Raw genomic sequence first — 14,198 nt, 5'->3', positions numbered from 1 at the left:
TGGCCGCTGAGCCTGCGCATCCGGAGGCTGTGCCCTGCAACGGGGGAGGCCATAGTGGTGAGAGGCCCCCGTACCGAAAATATATATGTTTTTTTTGGAGTATAAGTAATTCCATTTTCTTTTTTTCTTTGTGGGATCTTCCCGGTATAATTGATATATAACATTATATTAGCTCAGGTGTGCAACATAATGATTCAATATTTATATACACTGTAAAGTGATCACCACAATAAGTCTATTTACCATCTGTCACCATAGGAAGTTACAAATCTTTTTTCTTGTGTTGAGAACTTGAGAGATTTACTCTCTTAACACCTTTTAAGTATTCAGTACAATATTATTGATTGTAGTCACCATGCTGTATATTACATCCCTATTGCTTACTTATTTTATAACTGGAAGAACTCACTTATGTATATATATAACTGGAAGTTTGTACCTCTTAACCCCCTTTGCCCATTTTGCCCACCCACCAACGCCTTCCCCTCCAGCAACCACCAATCTGTTCTCTGCATCTATTAGTTTTGTTCTGTTTTCTTTGTTTGGTTTTTTAGAGTCCACATATGTGTGAAATCATATGGTATTTGTCTTTGTCTAACTTATTTCACTAAGCATAATGCCTTCAAGGTTCACCCATGTTAGTCCTAACAGTCTTTTTTGTGTGTGTGGAGTCTTTAGAGTTTTCTATATATACAATCTGTCATCAACAGATAGTGACAGTTTTTCTTCTTCACTTCCAATTTGGATTTTTTTTTTCTTTTCTTGTGTAGTTGCTCTGGCTAGGATTTCCAACACTGTGTTAAATAAAAGTGGTTAGAATGGGCATCTTTGTGTTGTTCCTGATCTAAGAAGAAAAGCTTTCATTTCTTCACCAGTGAGTATATTAGCTGTACCCTTGTCATATATGGCCTTCATTGTGTGGAAGTACATTCCCTCTATATCCACTTTGTTGAGTTTTTATCATAAATGAACGTTGAATTGTCAAATGCTTTTTCTGCATCTATTGAGATGATCATATGATTTGTATTCTTCATTTTGTTACTGTGATATGTCACACTAACTGATTTGCGGATGTTGAACCATCTTTGCATCCCTGGAATTCCATTTGATCACAGTGTAAGAGCCTTTAAAGAAATTGTTTAATTTGGTTTGCTAATATTTTGTTGAGAATTTTGCATCTATATTCCTCAGGGATATTGGCTTGTACTTTTCTTTTTTTTGCAGTATCCTTGTCTGATTTTGCTATCAGGGTAATGCTGGCCTTGTAAAATGAGTTCAGAAGTGTTTCCTCTTCAGTGTTTTGAAAGAGTTTGAGGAGACTAGGCATTAAATCTTTGAACATTTGGGAGAATTCACCAGTGAAGTCCTGAACTTTTGTTTGTTGGGGTTTTTTGGATTACTGATTCAACCTCCTTACTAGTAATTACTCTATTCAGATTTTCTATTTTTTCCTGATTCAGTCTTAGAAGATTGTATGTTTCTAAGAACTCATTAATTTATTCTAGGTTGTCCAATTTCTTGGTGTATAATGGTTTATAGTAGTCTCTTATGACCCTTTGTATTTCTTTGATATCAGTTGTAATTCTCCTCTTTTGTTTCTGGTTTTAGTTGAGCATGTTCTCTCTCCTTTTTTAGAGACTCTAGCTAAAGGTTTTTCAATTTTGTTTTTTCAAAGAACCAGCTCTCAGTTTCATTGATCTTTTCTACAATCTTTTTAGTTTCACTTCATTTATTTCTGCCCTGATCTTTATTATTTCCTTCTTTCTACTAACTAGGTTTCCTTCATTCTTCCTGTAAGTGCTCCCATTTTCTTTTCACTCACAGTGTAGGTACTGTGGGATGCACGTTTACTATTTCAGATCATTAAGTAAATTTCCACTGCAGTGCTTTGTGGAATAATTTATTCTTGAAGAAAATTTGGTTTAGTGTTTTTGAACTTTTGTCTTCTCAGAATGTCTCTGCATACTGTCTAAAATTTTAGTGTATCTGTATTTTTTTTTAAGAATAAAGGATGTGTTGCAACGAAACCACCAATTCAAATATTCTCATCACCCAAAAAGCTCTTGAAATCGCACCTGGTCACAAAGTCTTCCCCAGATACCTGTAGGTGAGGAGTAGTTCCATTGCCTCTTATCCCGTTTGAACCTGAATTATTCATGAGTCTTCACTTTTACCTTCAAAAGACACTTATTAGACTGCTTGCATGTTCCTTGGCTAACTAGTTTGAAGTTCCTTTGTCTAAGGACATAAATATTTCTCTTACGTTTGAGACAATGTTTCCTTTAATTATAAATCTTTACAGAACAAACCTTTTATCTAAAATATTTAACTTGATCCCTTCGGAACTTCCTGGTGAGAATTTATATAGCTGAGCATTAAGTGGAAGTTTGAGGTCATTCACTTTTTCTGAAAGGCAGGCAGGTTAGTACGGAGTCCCCAGACTTTTCGATATTTCTTTTAATTAGCTTGGAAGTAAATACACTTCCCTTTTGAGTTGTGTTTCTTCAATTAATGAGATAGCAGAGTAGTATTTACAGGACATTAGCTGTTCCTCAGTGATAGCAAGCAAGGTGCAGAAGCTACATCTGTAATTGGTTTTCTGATACAGCCTTAGCAAACACACATAAGAGTGGAGTTCATGGAAGGGATAAATGGATTTAGTTACCTTCACACACTGCCTTCAAAGAGTGGTTTAATTATGTTTCCTTACAGAAGCTTCCCTTCCCCCAACCCATTAGAGCTTTTTGATTTATGACACAGTGGTTGTAGCATTCCCAGTAAAGACAGGATTTTCTCTTGTCAGAAAGTGTGGCTCCCTGGTGATACTGCTCTGAGAGAATAAATGAGGTTCTAATAGTCCTGGATTATTACCAAAGGCAGGGTCAAGGAAATAACTTTTACTTTTTTATTAAGCACACATACCAATGAAAATTCTCAATTAATAAGTTAATTTGTATGATTTATACATATATATATGTGTATATATATATATATATATGAATCATGAGACATCAAAAGAAGTGCTTCCTGGTACTATCACTTTTCTATAGCATCTAAACCACTTCACAAGCTCTATGATTTGTTATAGTTAAGTATACATGGGAAACATAGTTGAATAAAGCACAGAATCTGTTCCCAAGGAGCTCACGGTCTAGAAGGTGAAGCCAACAAGAAAACAGATCATTGCATTACGGTATAATCACTGCATGCACAGTTATCATAATATTCCCAAAGCAGGTGTGAGCATTTCTTTGAATAACGTTTAGACCAGCACTTTCTATGTACCTCTCACCTTACTGTGAATTCCTTAAGTTTAGTCACGGGTCACAGATATCACTGGTAAAAGAGTCTTTAGGATGAATCAGGAGCCACAACAAAGAACTAGGCTTCTAAAATGACTCCTGGCACTCCTGCATTCAGAAAAGCACGAGCAAGTGCATGACCAAGTAACAGTCATTATCAGGAAGCCATGGAGAACAACCAGATCCTTCCTCTCAGCGGAGTGAGTATCAAAAGTAAAGATTAGCTTTTAGCCTCTACTGGGGAGGAGGGCACCCCGGAACCCTTCAAATATACCTCCTTTGTATACATTTCTCTTTCAAGTTTAAGAATGGCCTTGAGCCACGTAGGTAAAACCTAAGTAAAAGATATGTTTAATTAAAATTTTTTAATCTAATTATTTCTGTTGCTCTCCATTACAAGTTGTAGGGCAAGGTATTTAATCTGAAATATTTCTTTAGTGTGCATTGCAGAACTTGAGAAAATACCCGCTATATTTAATTCAGATAACTCAACATTTTGAAGGTCTTATCATACAGTTCTGTCCTTTGCAAGAGATAGTCAATCCGCGTGCATCCATGTTCATACCAGTATTATTCACAATGGACAAGAAGTAGAAGTAACTCAAATGTCCATCAGTGGAGGAATGGATGAACATAAAAGGAAGGAAATTCTGATACATGCTACAACACGGGTGAATCTGGAGGACAATATGCTAAGTGAAATAAGACAGAAAAAATGCTGTACGATTCCACTTGTTATGAGGTATCTAAAGTAATCAAATTCACAGAAATAGAAAATAGGATGGTGGTTAGTAGGGGCTGCTGGGAAGACGAAAAGAGGGATTGTTTAATGGGTATAGAGCTTCAGATTTGCAAATGAAAATGTTCTGGAAATCCGTGTCACAACCATGTGAATATACTAAACACTACTGAACCATGTACACTTATAAATGGTTATGATGGTACACTTTATGTGTTTTTTTAACCACAATAAAAAAAAAGAGACAGTAAATCCACTGTTTTTACGTTTTAAAACATCATTATATAATATCAGAAACCTTGACTAGTGAAATCCAGAATATATGTAGATTGACTTTGTGAGAATTATACCAGCACATGGTACCAAGCAGTGCATGGCAATTTAAAAAAATGATACACAGAAAAGGCAATGTGAGCAGGCTACATATCATCATGTAATACTGACCTGGAAAACGACTTAAATGGATTCAAGATTTCTTCTCACTTATTCTATGATAACAAATTTGAAATCTTTTTATGAACAAAATATAAACATTAAGGAATATAACAAATCTGTTGTTTGGCAAATCAGATCTCATAATTAAATTCAGGAGGGAAAGAAAGAACAAGAAAAAAGAGGGAGGGAGAAAAGGAGGGAGGGAGGGAGGGAGGGAAGGAGGGAAGGAGGGTGGTAGGAACTGCGAAACATTCTGAAAGAAAGACCTCAGACTATTCCTACACAGCCCGTCATCTGTAAGACTCACATGGCAAATGACATGGAACTTAAAAAAGATTAGGAAAAAGACAAACTTCCTGAGATCTAGTTATAGTTCTAGAAGCTCAGGTATTTCATTCTCTGTAAGAGAACCAGAATGTTATTTGTTCTGCATTTTCCCCAGAGGTTTATTCGGCTCTGGAACTATACTATATGCTTAAAATGATTGGTGTGAATATTGACTTTCAGACAGGAGAGAAGCTTGAGATTAAACAGGGAAAGACCTGCATGCTTCGCACACTGTAGCATTATATTTGCTGCCATGTTCGTATGAGATATGTTTGTTGCAAAATGCAAATCACCCAAGTGAAATCTAGGAAAATGTTTCAAGTCAGTCTTGAACATGTGCTTATGGTACCTGTTGGAAACATTTAAGTTTGAGAATGAAATGAGAATTAAGAGAGCTACTCTGAGCATGGTGTCTGCGCATATCAAATTTAGGCACAGTTAGTTCTACCAGTGACCAATCTATTCATAGAAGCTTCTTAGAAACTCTGAAACTATTCTCCTTCACATAGTCATTCCCCCAAAAAGAAAGCAAAGAAAATGGCTAAGAATAAAAGATGGCTGGTAATAAATAGAACAGAGTGTTGGCACCACAGAAAGCAAATCTTTAATTTGAAGGCTATGAAGGTACACATTTTGCGGGGGGCGGTAAATGAGAATGTGGAGACAGTAAACACCTTTCTTTAGTGTGTGATCTACAGAAGCATCCACTCAGCTCTATGTACTTCTCTTCTTATTTACGTATCAAATAGTTTCTTTACACTTCCTGTGTTTAAAACTAAGAATGGTTGTTCTATTTTTTTTCCTGATAAAAGAAACCTGGCAAATGATTGTTTGGTTGTATTTTTTGTTTTGATGTAAACACTTGTCAGGACTAGATGACAGAACAAAGCAGTTATTTCACATTCTCATATTAAAGACTTAAACATTTGTTTTCTGTTGCCAAAAAGACCCACAGAACCGTAAAAGCAGACCGTGACTTTTATAGTTATGGATTGAACAATGGCCCAAGCATGAGCACATCTGAAGAAAAGATATTTTTATCTGCTCTTCGTGAAGCAGGTAGAGACCTTTAGTGAATTTTACCCGAACTTATTATGCTTTTTACTTGATTGCATTGTATTTGGAAATACAAGTTGTTTTTCAAGTAGCCCTCAGCAAACATGTGTTAAAAATTCAGTTCTAAATATTTGTTGAAAACCAGAACTCTAGGAAAGGATGCTTTGTTTTTGGAATTTTCTTCATCTTTCTCTCCGTCTTTCTCTTCCTCTTTTTTAATTGCTGAAAAATTACCTGATATCCAGGACATTTTCCAGTGTTCTTCCTTGGAATTACAGAAATGGACGAATTCATTTATTTCTGCCCAATACAAGCTAACATAAACCTTGATGCGTCTCTACTCAGAAAGTAAGTTCTCCTGTTCAGGGAATGAGCATCTTCATGCTCTCTGGGGAGCAACTGACATCTGGACTGGAGAGCAAAAGACTAGTAATAACAATAAGACGTTATTAGTATGGTACTTGTAACTTTTCAGTATTTTCTCTTGTGTGACTTTTTATTCTCCCAACAACTGTGTGAATTAGCTTGGGCATATGGTAACATCCAAATGTTTAAATGCCTTAGGTAGCACACGTATGTAGTCACTGAGAAGACGAGATTTCTGGATCTAATGAGAATATGGGCTCAGCAGAGCACAGGGAATACAGAGGGAAGCCAGTACCTGCCAGGCAGACACATGTGCCTGCGCCCAGGCACCTGGACACTCAGGAGATCTCTCACATGGTTTGCAATCTTGGTGTGTCCCTCCTCAACTTGAAGTTGGCATATATCTATCCCTGGGTTTGTATTTCTGCAGTAATTGCATTATTGCTCCCATTACTCTTCCTAATTCTTTTCCCCTCTCGTATCCACACAGAGTGTACTGACCTGCCCTTGCGAGGCTGTGTGTGGCATGTGGTTGGCTTTAGCAAACAGTAGATGGAAGTTAGTTACACGCGCTGCTTCTGCACACCAGCCCTGGGAGGCCTTACATGTTACGGCCTCTGCCTATTGCTCTTCTGGTCTTGGAGAGTCTGCTGCTCTGAGGAGAGCGAGAGCTAAGTGGAGCGCAACTGGATCCAACCCAAAGCTTGCAGCCAGCCCAGCTGGGCTCAGTCTGGATGGGTTGATTCCCGGATAACCCACAGAAGGGTGTAAGAGAATGCCGAGTGCTACTGCAGCTCACTAAGTGGTAGGTGGGCTGTTTTGTAGCGCTAACTGATGCCCTGTGCACGATCAACAGTCACAAAACATTTTCGAATCCATCGAGCCTTGTGGACCTAGGTGTAAAAAGTCTCTTGCCTTCTCTGTTCTTGGGTTACAGTGAATTAAAGTGGCCTCTTGAACTCCCAGAAAATGAGCTCAATAATATTCATTGTTACCTAATCAATAGCTATGTTAAGAAATGCTGTCACAAATCATCATCCTCTGCTGACCGTCAGTATTCTTCTTTATAAAACAGAGAAGATAATACCTCTTAATTCTGCCTCTTGGAATTCATTTGTTCAATTCAATTAATAGTTATTGAGAACCTATTATTTTTCTAGAACATACAATGATGAATATGATAAAGTCTCTGATGGCAAAGGTTTCTAACCTACTAGGTACTATAGAAAAAAAATATTTTTCAATATAACGAATACTATAATGAAGTTAAGTTCTTAGTAATATAGGTATACAGTGGAGAATATGTTGGGTAGAGAAGCAATATTTGAGTTGAACCTTAAAGGACTGGGAGAAAGGGAGGGAGACAAGGTTATGTTCTCACAGGCTTAGTAAATACAAACAGAAAAAAATAATTACTTTATACTAGATAAAGCTGTGTAAACAACCTAAACCAAGTTATCAAAGTTAATATAACCAATAATGTCACAAATAAACTTCTTCCATCTACGGATCTGAGGCACTGAGAAAAACACAGAATTACTTATGAGTATTTTTGGCTAAAAGTGCATATCCTGACTCTAATCATGAGGAAAAAGAAGACAAATCTAAATTGACAGATATTCCACTAAATAACTGGCTTGTACTCTTCAAAAATGTCAGTGTCACAGAAAACAAAAGAATATTGAGGAAGTGTTCCAGAATTAAAGGAGATTAAAATCGTGACAACTGAACGCATTTGCTGTATAGGGATATCATTGGGAGAACTGGCAAAATCTGAATAAGTTATTTAAAGTAGGTAATAGTATTGTGTCAATGCTAATTTGCTGATTTTTATAATTGTACTGGGGTTGGAAAAAGGATGTCTTTGCTTTGAAATAAACACTGAAGTATTTAGAAGAAAACAGGTAAAAATATGTGTGTGCACGTGTGTGTGTGTATGTGCATGTTTGGGATGGGTAAAGCAAACGTGGTAAAATATGAATACTTGAGAAATCTGCATAAATGGCACATGGGAATTTTTGTGCAATTCTTGCAACTTTTACGAGAGTCTCAAGTTATGTCAAAATAAAAAGTAAAACAAAATAAGGCAAAAGAATGAGAGAAATGATAGAGCCTTGTGTACGGGGATGACAGAACTAAAAGTACCGAAAAGAGCACAACTCAAGTCATGGGTACATGACAAAGCTTAGCATGACTGAAGGGTCTTTTTTTCTGCATTCCAGGGGCAGCATATCACTATAGAATTAAAATACTAACTTTGCTGCCTAAGAATAAAACCCATAAAATCAGAATAAGCTCTTTGGATTGTACAATGTCAATTTCCTGAATTTGGTATTATACTATAACGATGTCAGGTGTTACTACTGAGGGAGACTGAGTGACGGGTACTTGACACCTCCTACACATTTTTTTCGCAACTTCCTGTGAATTTATAATTATTTCAAAATAAATTTTTTAAATTGCCTTCGTAAACCCTTCTCCAAAAAAAGAATAAATCTCATATACTTTTTCAACCTCATTTTGGTATGAATGACTCCATATGCTGAGATTTTTATCTCAAAAGAAGACTAAGAATTTTTAAACTTATGTTAGTAAATAATTTTAGCAGTTTTTAAGTTTAGTATACATTTCCAAAAACTATTCCTCTAATATTCCTTTTTAAGGCGATAAAGATTCTCTCCTTGACCAGACTAACCAGGGCCCGCTGAACTCTCCTCTTGATAGGCCGCCAGGTTGGCCTGAAAAGACGAACAGACACTAACAGTTTCTAACAGCTCAACGCTGCATCCCTGGGAAGACTTGAGCCACCCCTAACGTGCTTGCCTGAGAAAACTCAAGGTTGCCAAAGAAATTCACTGTTCCAGCCAACACCTGAAGATCAGCCCCTGTCTCTCAGTCTCTGTGGGAAAATAGGAGCCTAACTTCAACGTTTCGACAAGCACCAGTTAGCAAACCCACGTGATTTCACACGGACCAACCTCCACTTCCGCTTTTCGTAATTTTTCATTTACCAGACTCTGTTCACCAAGCCCCTGATCGCCCCCTCCCTAAACCCACATTTTCTCTATAGAACGCCCATTCATCTCTGTACAAATCGAAGTTGAGTTCAGTTCATGATGGACTCTTTTCCCTATTGCAATAGTTATGACTGATTAAAATCTGTCCTTACCATTTTAACTAGTGTTCCTCTTTGTTTATCTTTGGCAAAGGTGAAATTTTATTTTTATTTGTTCTGTAGCTATGGCAGCCAAATTTGCCATAAATGCCAGAGGAGTCAACGCTTACGAAAAATCTCAAGCAAAATATACTAAGACTTACTGTTATTGACCATCTCTCAGGTGCACCAGGCATTCTCCATCCGTTTATTCTTATCAGTTTCTCATTAGAGCCCTGGGAAAAGAAAACAAACAAGCAACAACTTAGAATGTGAACTCGGGGCATCTATATCCAAGGCTCTTGTTTGTTCTGCTATGCTTGTCAAGTTGTGTGATACAAAGCATCGCTAACTTCCGAAGGGAGCTCAATATTACGTAAATGAAGAAAATTCCAAGCATAATTATATTAAAGATTCTGACTTGATATTTGATATCTGACTGCTGACAGGTTTTAATCCGACCCCCACTCTCCTTCCCTCGTACATCTCACATTTGGACAAGATGACACGAAAGTCTCAGTGCTCTCGTTTAGCACCAAGAGGAAGTTCATACCACTCAAAATAACCATCATACGCTGACCCTCTAACCACCACAGAAACCCCCGGCCAGGCTTCTTTCTTTCTCTCTCAAGCGATTTTTGGGGTCGACTTGGGACCTTTTCACTCCTCTCTTTAAAATGTCTCATTATGTGAGAAATAAACGGTTCATACTCTGTTGGTGTGTGGATGGTGCTATCAGTCTTGATGTACAAATCAAATTTTCTGAGGGGGGTCATCTTATTCCTTGAGTGGCCACACAGCAATGCTGAACCATTTATATGTTTAAATGCAAAGAAATATGTTTTAAAAGAGTATTTTCAATTTGCTTAATATTAAAGTCATAGAATATAACTTATCTCTAGGAATTCCCTGGCCATCCAGTGGTTAGGGCTCTGTGCTTCCACTGCAGAGCACATGGGTTCGATCTCTGTTCAGGGAACTAAGATCCCGCATGCTGCGTGGCACAGCCAAAAAAAAAAACTTAATTAAAAATTAAAATTAAAACTGGATATTATTAAAAAAAAGTCTCTAAAATAAAGCCCTACAGTTAGTAGATAAGGAGTTAACGTACATGTACCAAAATTCACTGTGAGTGTTGATGTTGACGGTGTCCATATTGCCCAATAACTGGACAAATTTCAATTTTCATTCTCAAAGATGCAAAGATTTCTGGTTCGTAAAAGTAGCTTGGAATGAGCTTCATGTGAAAATAACCCATTTACATAAACACATTCAGTGTGTGGGTTCTCCTGGTGGGAATAGATATTTCTTTAGGGAGCTTAGCAATGGTTATGAAAACTGTATAAAATTTGTCAGTATTCCATTATAACCCTATTTTATACCTTCATTCTTAATAAATACTTTGCACTCATTACTGACTTTTGACTTTGGGTGTGATATAAAGAAAACATAAAATCATGAAACGGTGGTAACAATTTTCAGTTTAAAAGAAATTAATGTTTCTTTGGAATAACATCTCTTCCAATAAAAAGAAAGATTCAAAAAGTTCACTTTTTAAAAAAAGTTAAAAGTACATACTGTGAGAAAAACTAAATTCCCTCACACCCTGTTACACAAAGAGAAATAAATTTATATGCTCCTTGCTTTGGCATTCCCATAAATACATATTTTTTAATGATCAGACAGAATAACAAATTCAGTAGAAAATAAAATTTTACACAGAAAGTTAGCTGCACATTTTAGTATTAACATAAGTTTTGTAATAATTCTCATGCCACGTTCAAACATTAACCCCCATAAAAGGAAATACCAGTGTTCAGAAGTAGTATAATAGCCATCTGCTGTAACTTTTACCCTTACAGTAGAAGACAGTTTTGACTACTTGTTCTTCATACAAATGAACCAACAAATAGGGATACTTCTTTGTTCAAGCACGGAATGGAAAAGCCCCTAATAGAATGTCCCACTTAGCCTGAGTATTTAAATTATTATCCTCTAGTGTGTGTGTATATATATATATATATATATATATATATATATATACACACACACATATATATATATATATAAATTTTTTCTTATTAGTCAATCCCAATCGCCCAATTCATCACACCACCACCACCACACCCCCGCAGCTTTCCCCCCTTGGTGTCCATACGTTTTTTCTCTACTTCTGTGTCTCAATTTCTGCTCTGCAAACCGGTTCATCTGTACCATTTTCTAGGTTCCACAAATATGCATTAATATGCGTTATTTGTTTTTCTCTTTCTGACTTACTTCACTCTGTATGACAGTCTCAAAATCCATCCACATCTCTGTAAATGACCCAATTTCATTCCTTTTTATGGCTGAGTAACATTCCATTGTATATATGTACCACATCTTCTTTATCCATTCGTCTGTTGATGGGCATTTAGGTTGCTTCCATGATCTGGCTATTGTAAATAGTGCTGCAATGCACATTCAGGTGCATGTGTCTTTTTGAATTACGGTTTTCTTTAGGTATATGCCCAGTAGTGGGATTGCTGGGTCATATGGTAATTCTATTTTTAGTTCTTTAAGGAACCTCCATACTGTTCTCCATAGTGGCTGTATCAATTTACATTCCCACCAACAGTGCAAGACAGTTCCTTTTTCTCCACACCCTCTCCAGCATTTGTTCGTAGATTTTCTGATGATGCCCATTCTAACAGGTGTGAGGTGATACCTCATTATAGTTTTGATTTGCATTTCTCTAATAATTAGTGATGTTGAGCAGCTTTTCATGTGCTTCTTGGCCATCTGTATGTCTTCTTTGGAGAAATGTCTATTTAGGTCTTCTGCCTATTTTTGGATTGGGTTGTTTGTTTTTTTAATATTGAGCTGCATGAGCTGTTTATATATTTTAGAGATTAATCCTTTGTCCGATGATTCATTTGCAAATATTTTCTCCCATTCTGAGGGTTGTCTTTTCGTCTTGTTTATGGTTTCCTTTGCTGTGCAAAAGATTTTAAGTTTCACTGGGTACCATTTATTTTTGATTTTATTTCTATTACTCTACGAGGTGGATCAAAAAAGATCTTGCTGTGATTTATGTCAAAGAGTGATCTTCCTATGTTCTCCTCTAAGAGCTTTACAGTGTCCGGTCTTACATTTTGGTCTCTAACCCATTTTGAGTTTATTTTTGTGTATACTGTTAGGTAGTGTTCTATTGTCATTCTTTTACATGTAGCTGTCCAGTTTTCCCAGCACCACTTATTAAAGAGACTGTCTTTTCTCCATTGTATATCCTTGCCTCCGTTGTCATAGATTAGTTGAACACAGGTGTGTGGGTTTATCTCTGGGCTTTCTATCCTGTTCCATTGATCTATATTTCTGTTTTTGTGCCAGTAACATATTGTCTGGATTATTGTAGCTTTGTAGTATAGTCTGAAGTCAGGGAGTCTGATTTCTCCAGTTCCATTTTCTTCCCTCAGGACTGCTTTGGCTATTCCAGGTCTTTTGAGTCTCCATACAAATTTTAAGATTTTTTGTTCTAGTTCTGTAAAAAATACCATTGGTAGTTTGATAGGGATTGCATTGAACCTGTAGATTGCTTTGGGTAGTATAGTCATTTTCACAATATTGATTCTTCCAATCCAAGAACATGGTATATCTCTCCATCTGCTGGTATCATATTTAATTTCTTTCATCAGTGTCTTATAATTTTCTGCATAAAGGTCTTTTGTCTCCCTAGGTAGGTTTATTCCTAGATATTTTATTCTTTTCATTGCAGTGGTAAATGGGAGTGTTTCCTTAATTTCTCTTTTAGATTTTTCATCATTAATGTACTGGAATGCAAGAGATTTCTGTGCATTACTTTTGTATCCTGCAACTTTACCAAATTCATTGATTAGCTCTAGTAGTTTTCTGGTGGCGTTGTTAGGATTCTCTATGTATAGTATCATGTCATCTGCAAACAGTGACAGTTTTACTTCTTCTTTTCCAATTTGGATTCCTTTTATTTCTTTTTCTTTTCTGATTGCCATGGCTAGGACTTCCAAAACTATGTTGAATAATAGTGGTGAGAGTGGACATCCTTGTCTTCTTCCTGATCCTAGAGGAAATGTTTTCAGTTTTTCACCACTGAGAATGATGTTTGCTGTGGGTTTGCCATATATGGCCTTTATAAGGTTGAAGTAGGTTCCCTCTATGCCCACTTTCTGGAGATTTTTTATCATAAATGGGTGTTGAATTTTGTCAAAAGCTTTTTCTGCATCTATTGAGATGATCATATGGTTTTTATTCTTCAATTTATTAACATGGTGTATCACACTGATTGATTTACATATATGGAAGGATCCTTGCATCTCTGGGATAAATCCCACTTGATCATGGTGTATGATCCTTTTAATATATTGTTGGATTCTGTTTGCTAGTATTTTGTTAAGGATTTTTGCATCTATGTTCATCAGTGGTATTGGTCTGTAATTTTCTTTTTTTGTAGTATCTTTGTCTGGTTTTGGTATCAGAGTGATGGTGGCCTCATAGAATGAGTTTGGGAGTTTTCCTTCCTCTGCAATTTTTTGGAAGAGTTTGAGAAGGATGGGTGTTAGCTCTTATCAAAATGTTTGATAGAATTCACCTGTGAAGACATCTGGTCCTGGACTTTTGTTTGTTGGAAGATCTTTAATCATTACTTGTGATTGGTCTGTTCATATTTTCTATTTCTTTCTGGTTCAGTCTTGGAAGGTTATATCTTTCAAAGAATCTGTCCATTTCTTCCAGGTTGTCCATTTTATTGGCATAGAGTTGCTTGTAGTAGTCTCTTAGGATGTTTTGTATTTCTGCCGTGTCTGTT

General features: G+C 36.5%; 1 protein-coding gene across 6 annotated transcripts in view; it reads right to left on the bottom strand.

The window, feature by feature from the left end:
• LOC307179867 (uncharacterized protein) overlaps positions 1-14,198 on the bottom strand; it is a 349,430-nt gene that overhangs the window by 28,231 nt on the left and 307,001 nt on the right. For all 6 annotated transcript variants that reach the window (XR_013825568.1, XR_013825569.1, XR_013825570.1 and 3 more), the window contains exon 4: positions 9,544-9,615. Coding sequence is in view for 1 of the 6 variants with exons in the window: in XM_079909578.1 (XP_079765704.1) it covers positions 9,544-9,615 (72 nt within the window). In the remaining 5 variants the exon portion in view is untranslated. The remainder of the gene's footprint in view (positions 1-9,543; positions 9,616-14,198) is intronic.

The sequence above is a fragment of the Stenella coeruleoalba genome (assembly GCF_951394435.1).
Source record: "Stenella coeruleoalba genome assembly, chromosome: 21".
Lineage (NCBI taxonomy): Eukaryota > Metazoa > Chordata > Mammalia > Artiodactyla > Delphinidae > Stenella > Stenella coeruleoalba.
This window is presented reverse-complemented; position numbering and strand designations above follow the sequence as displayed.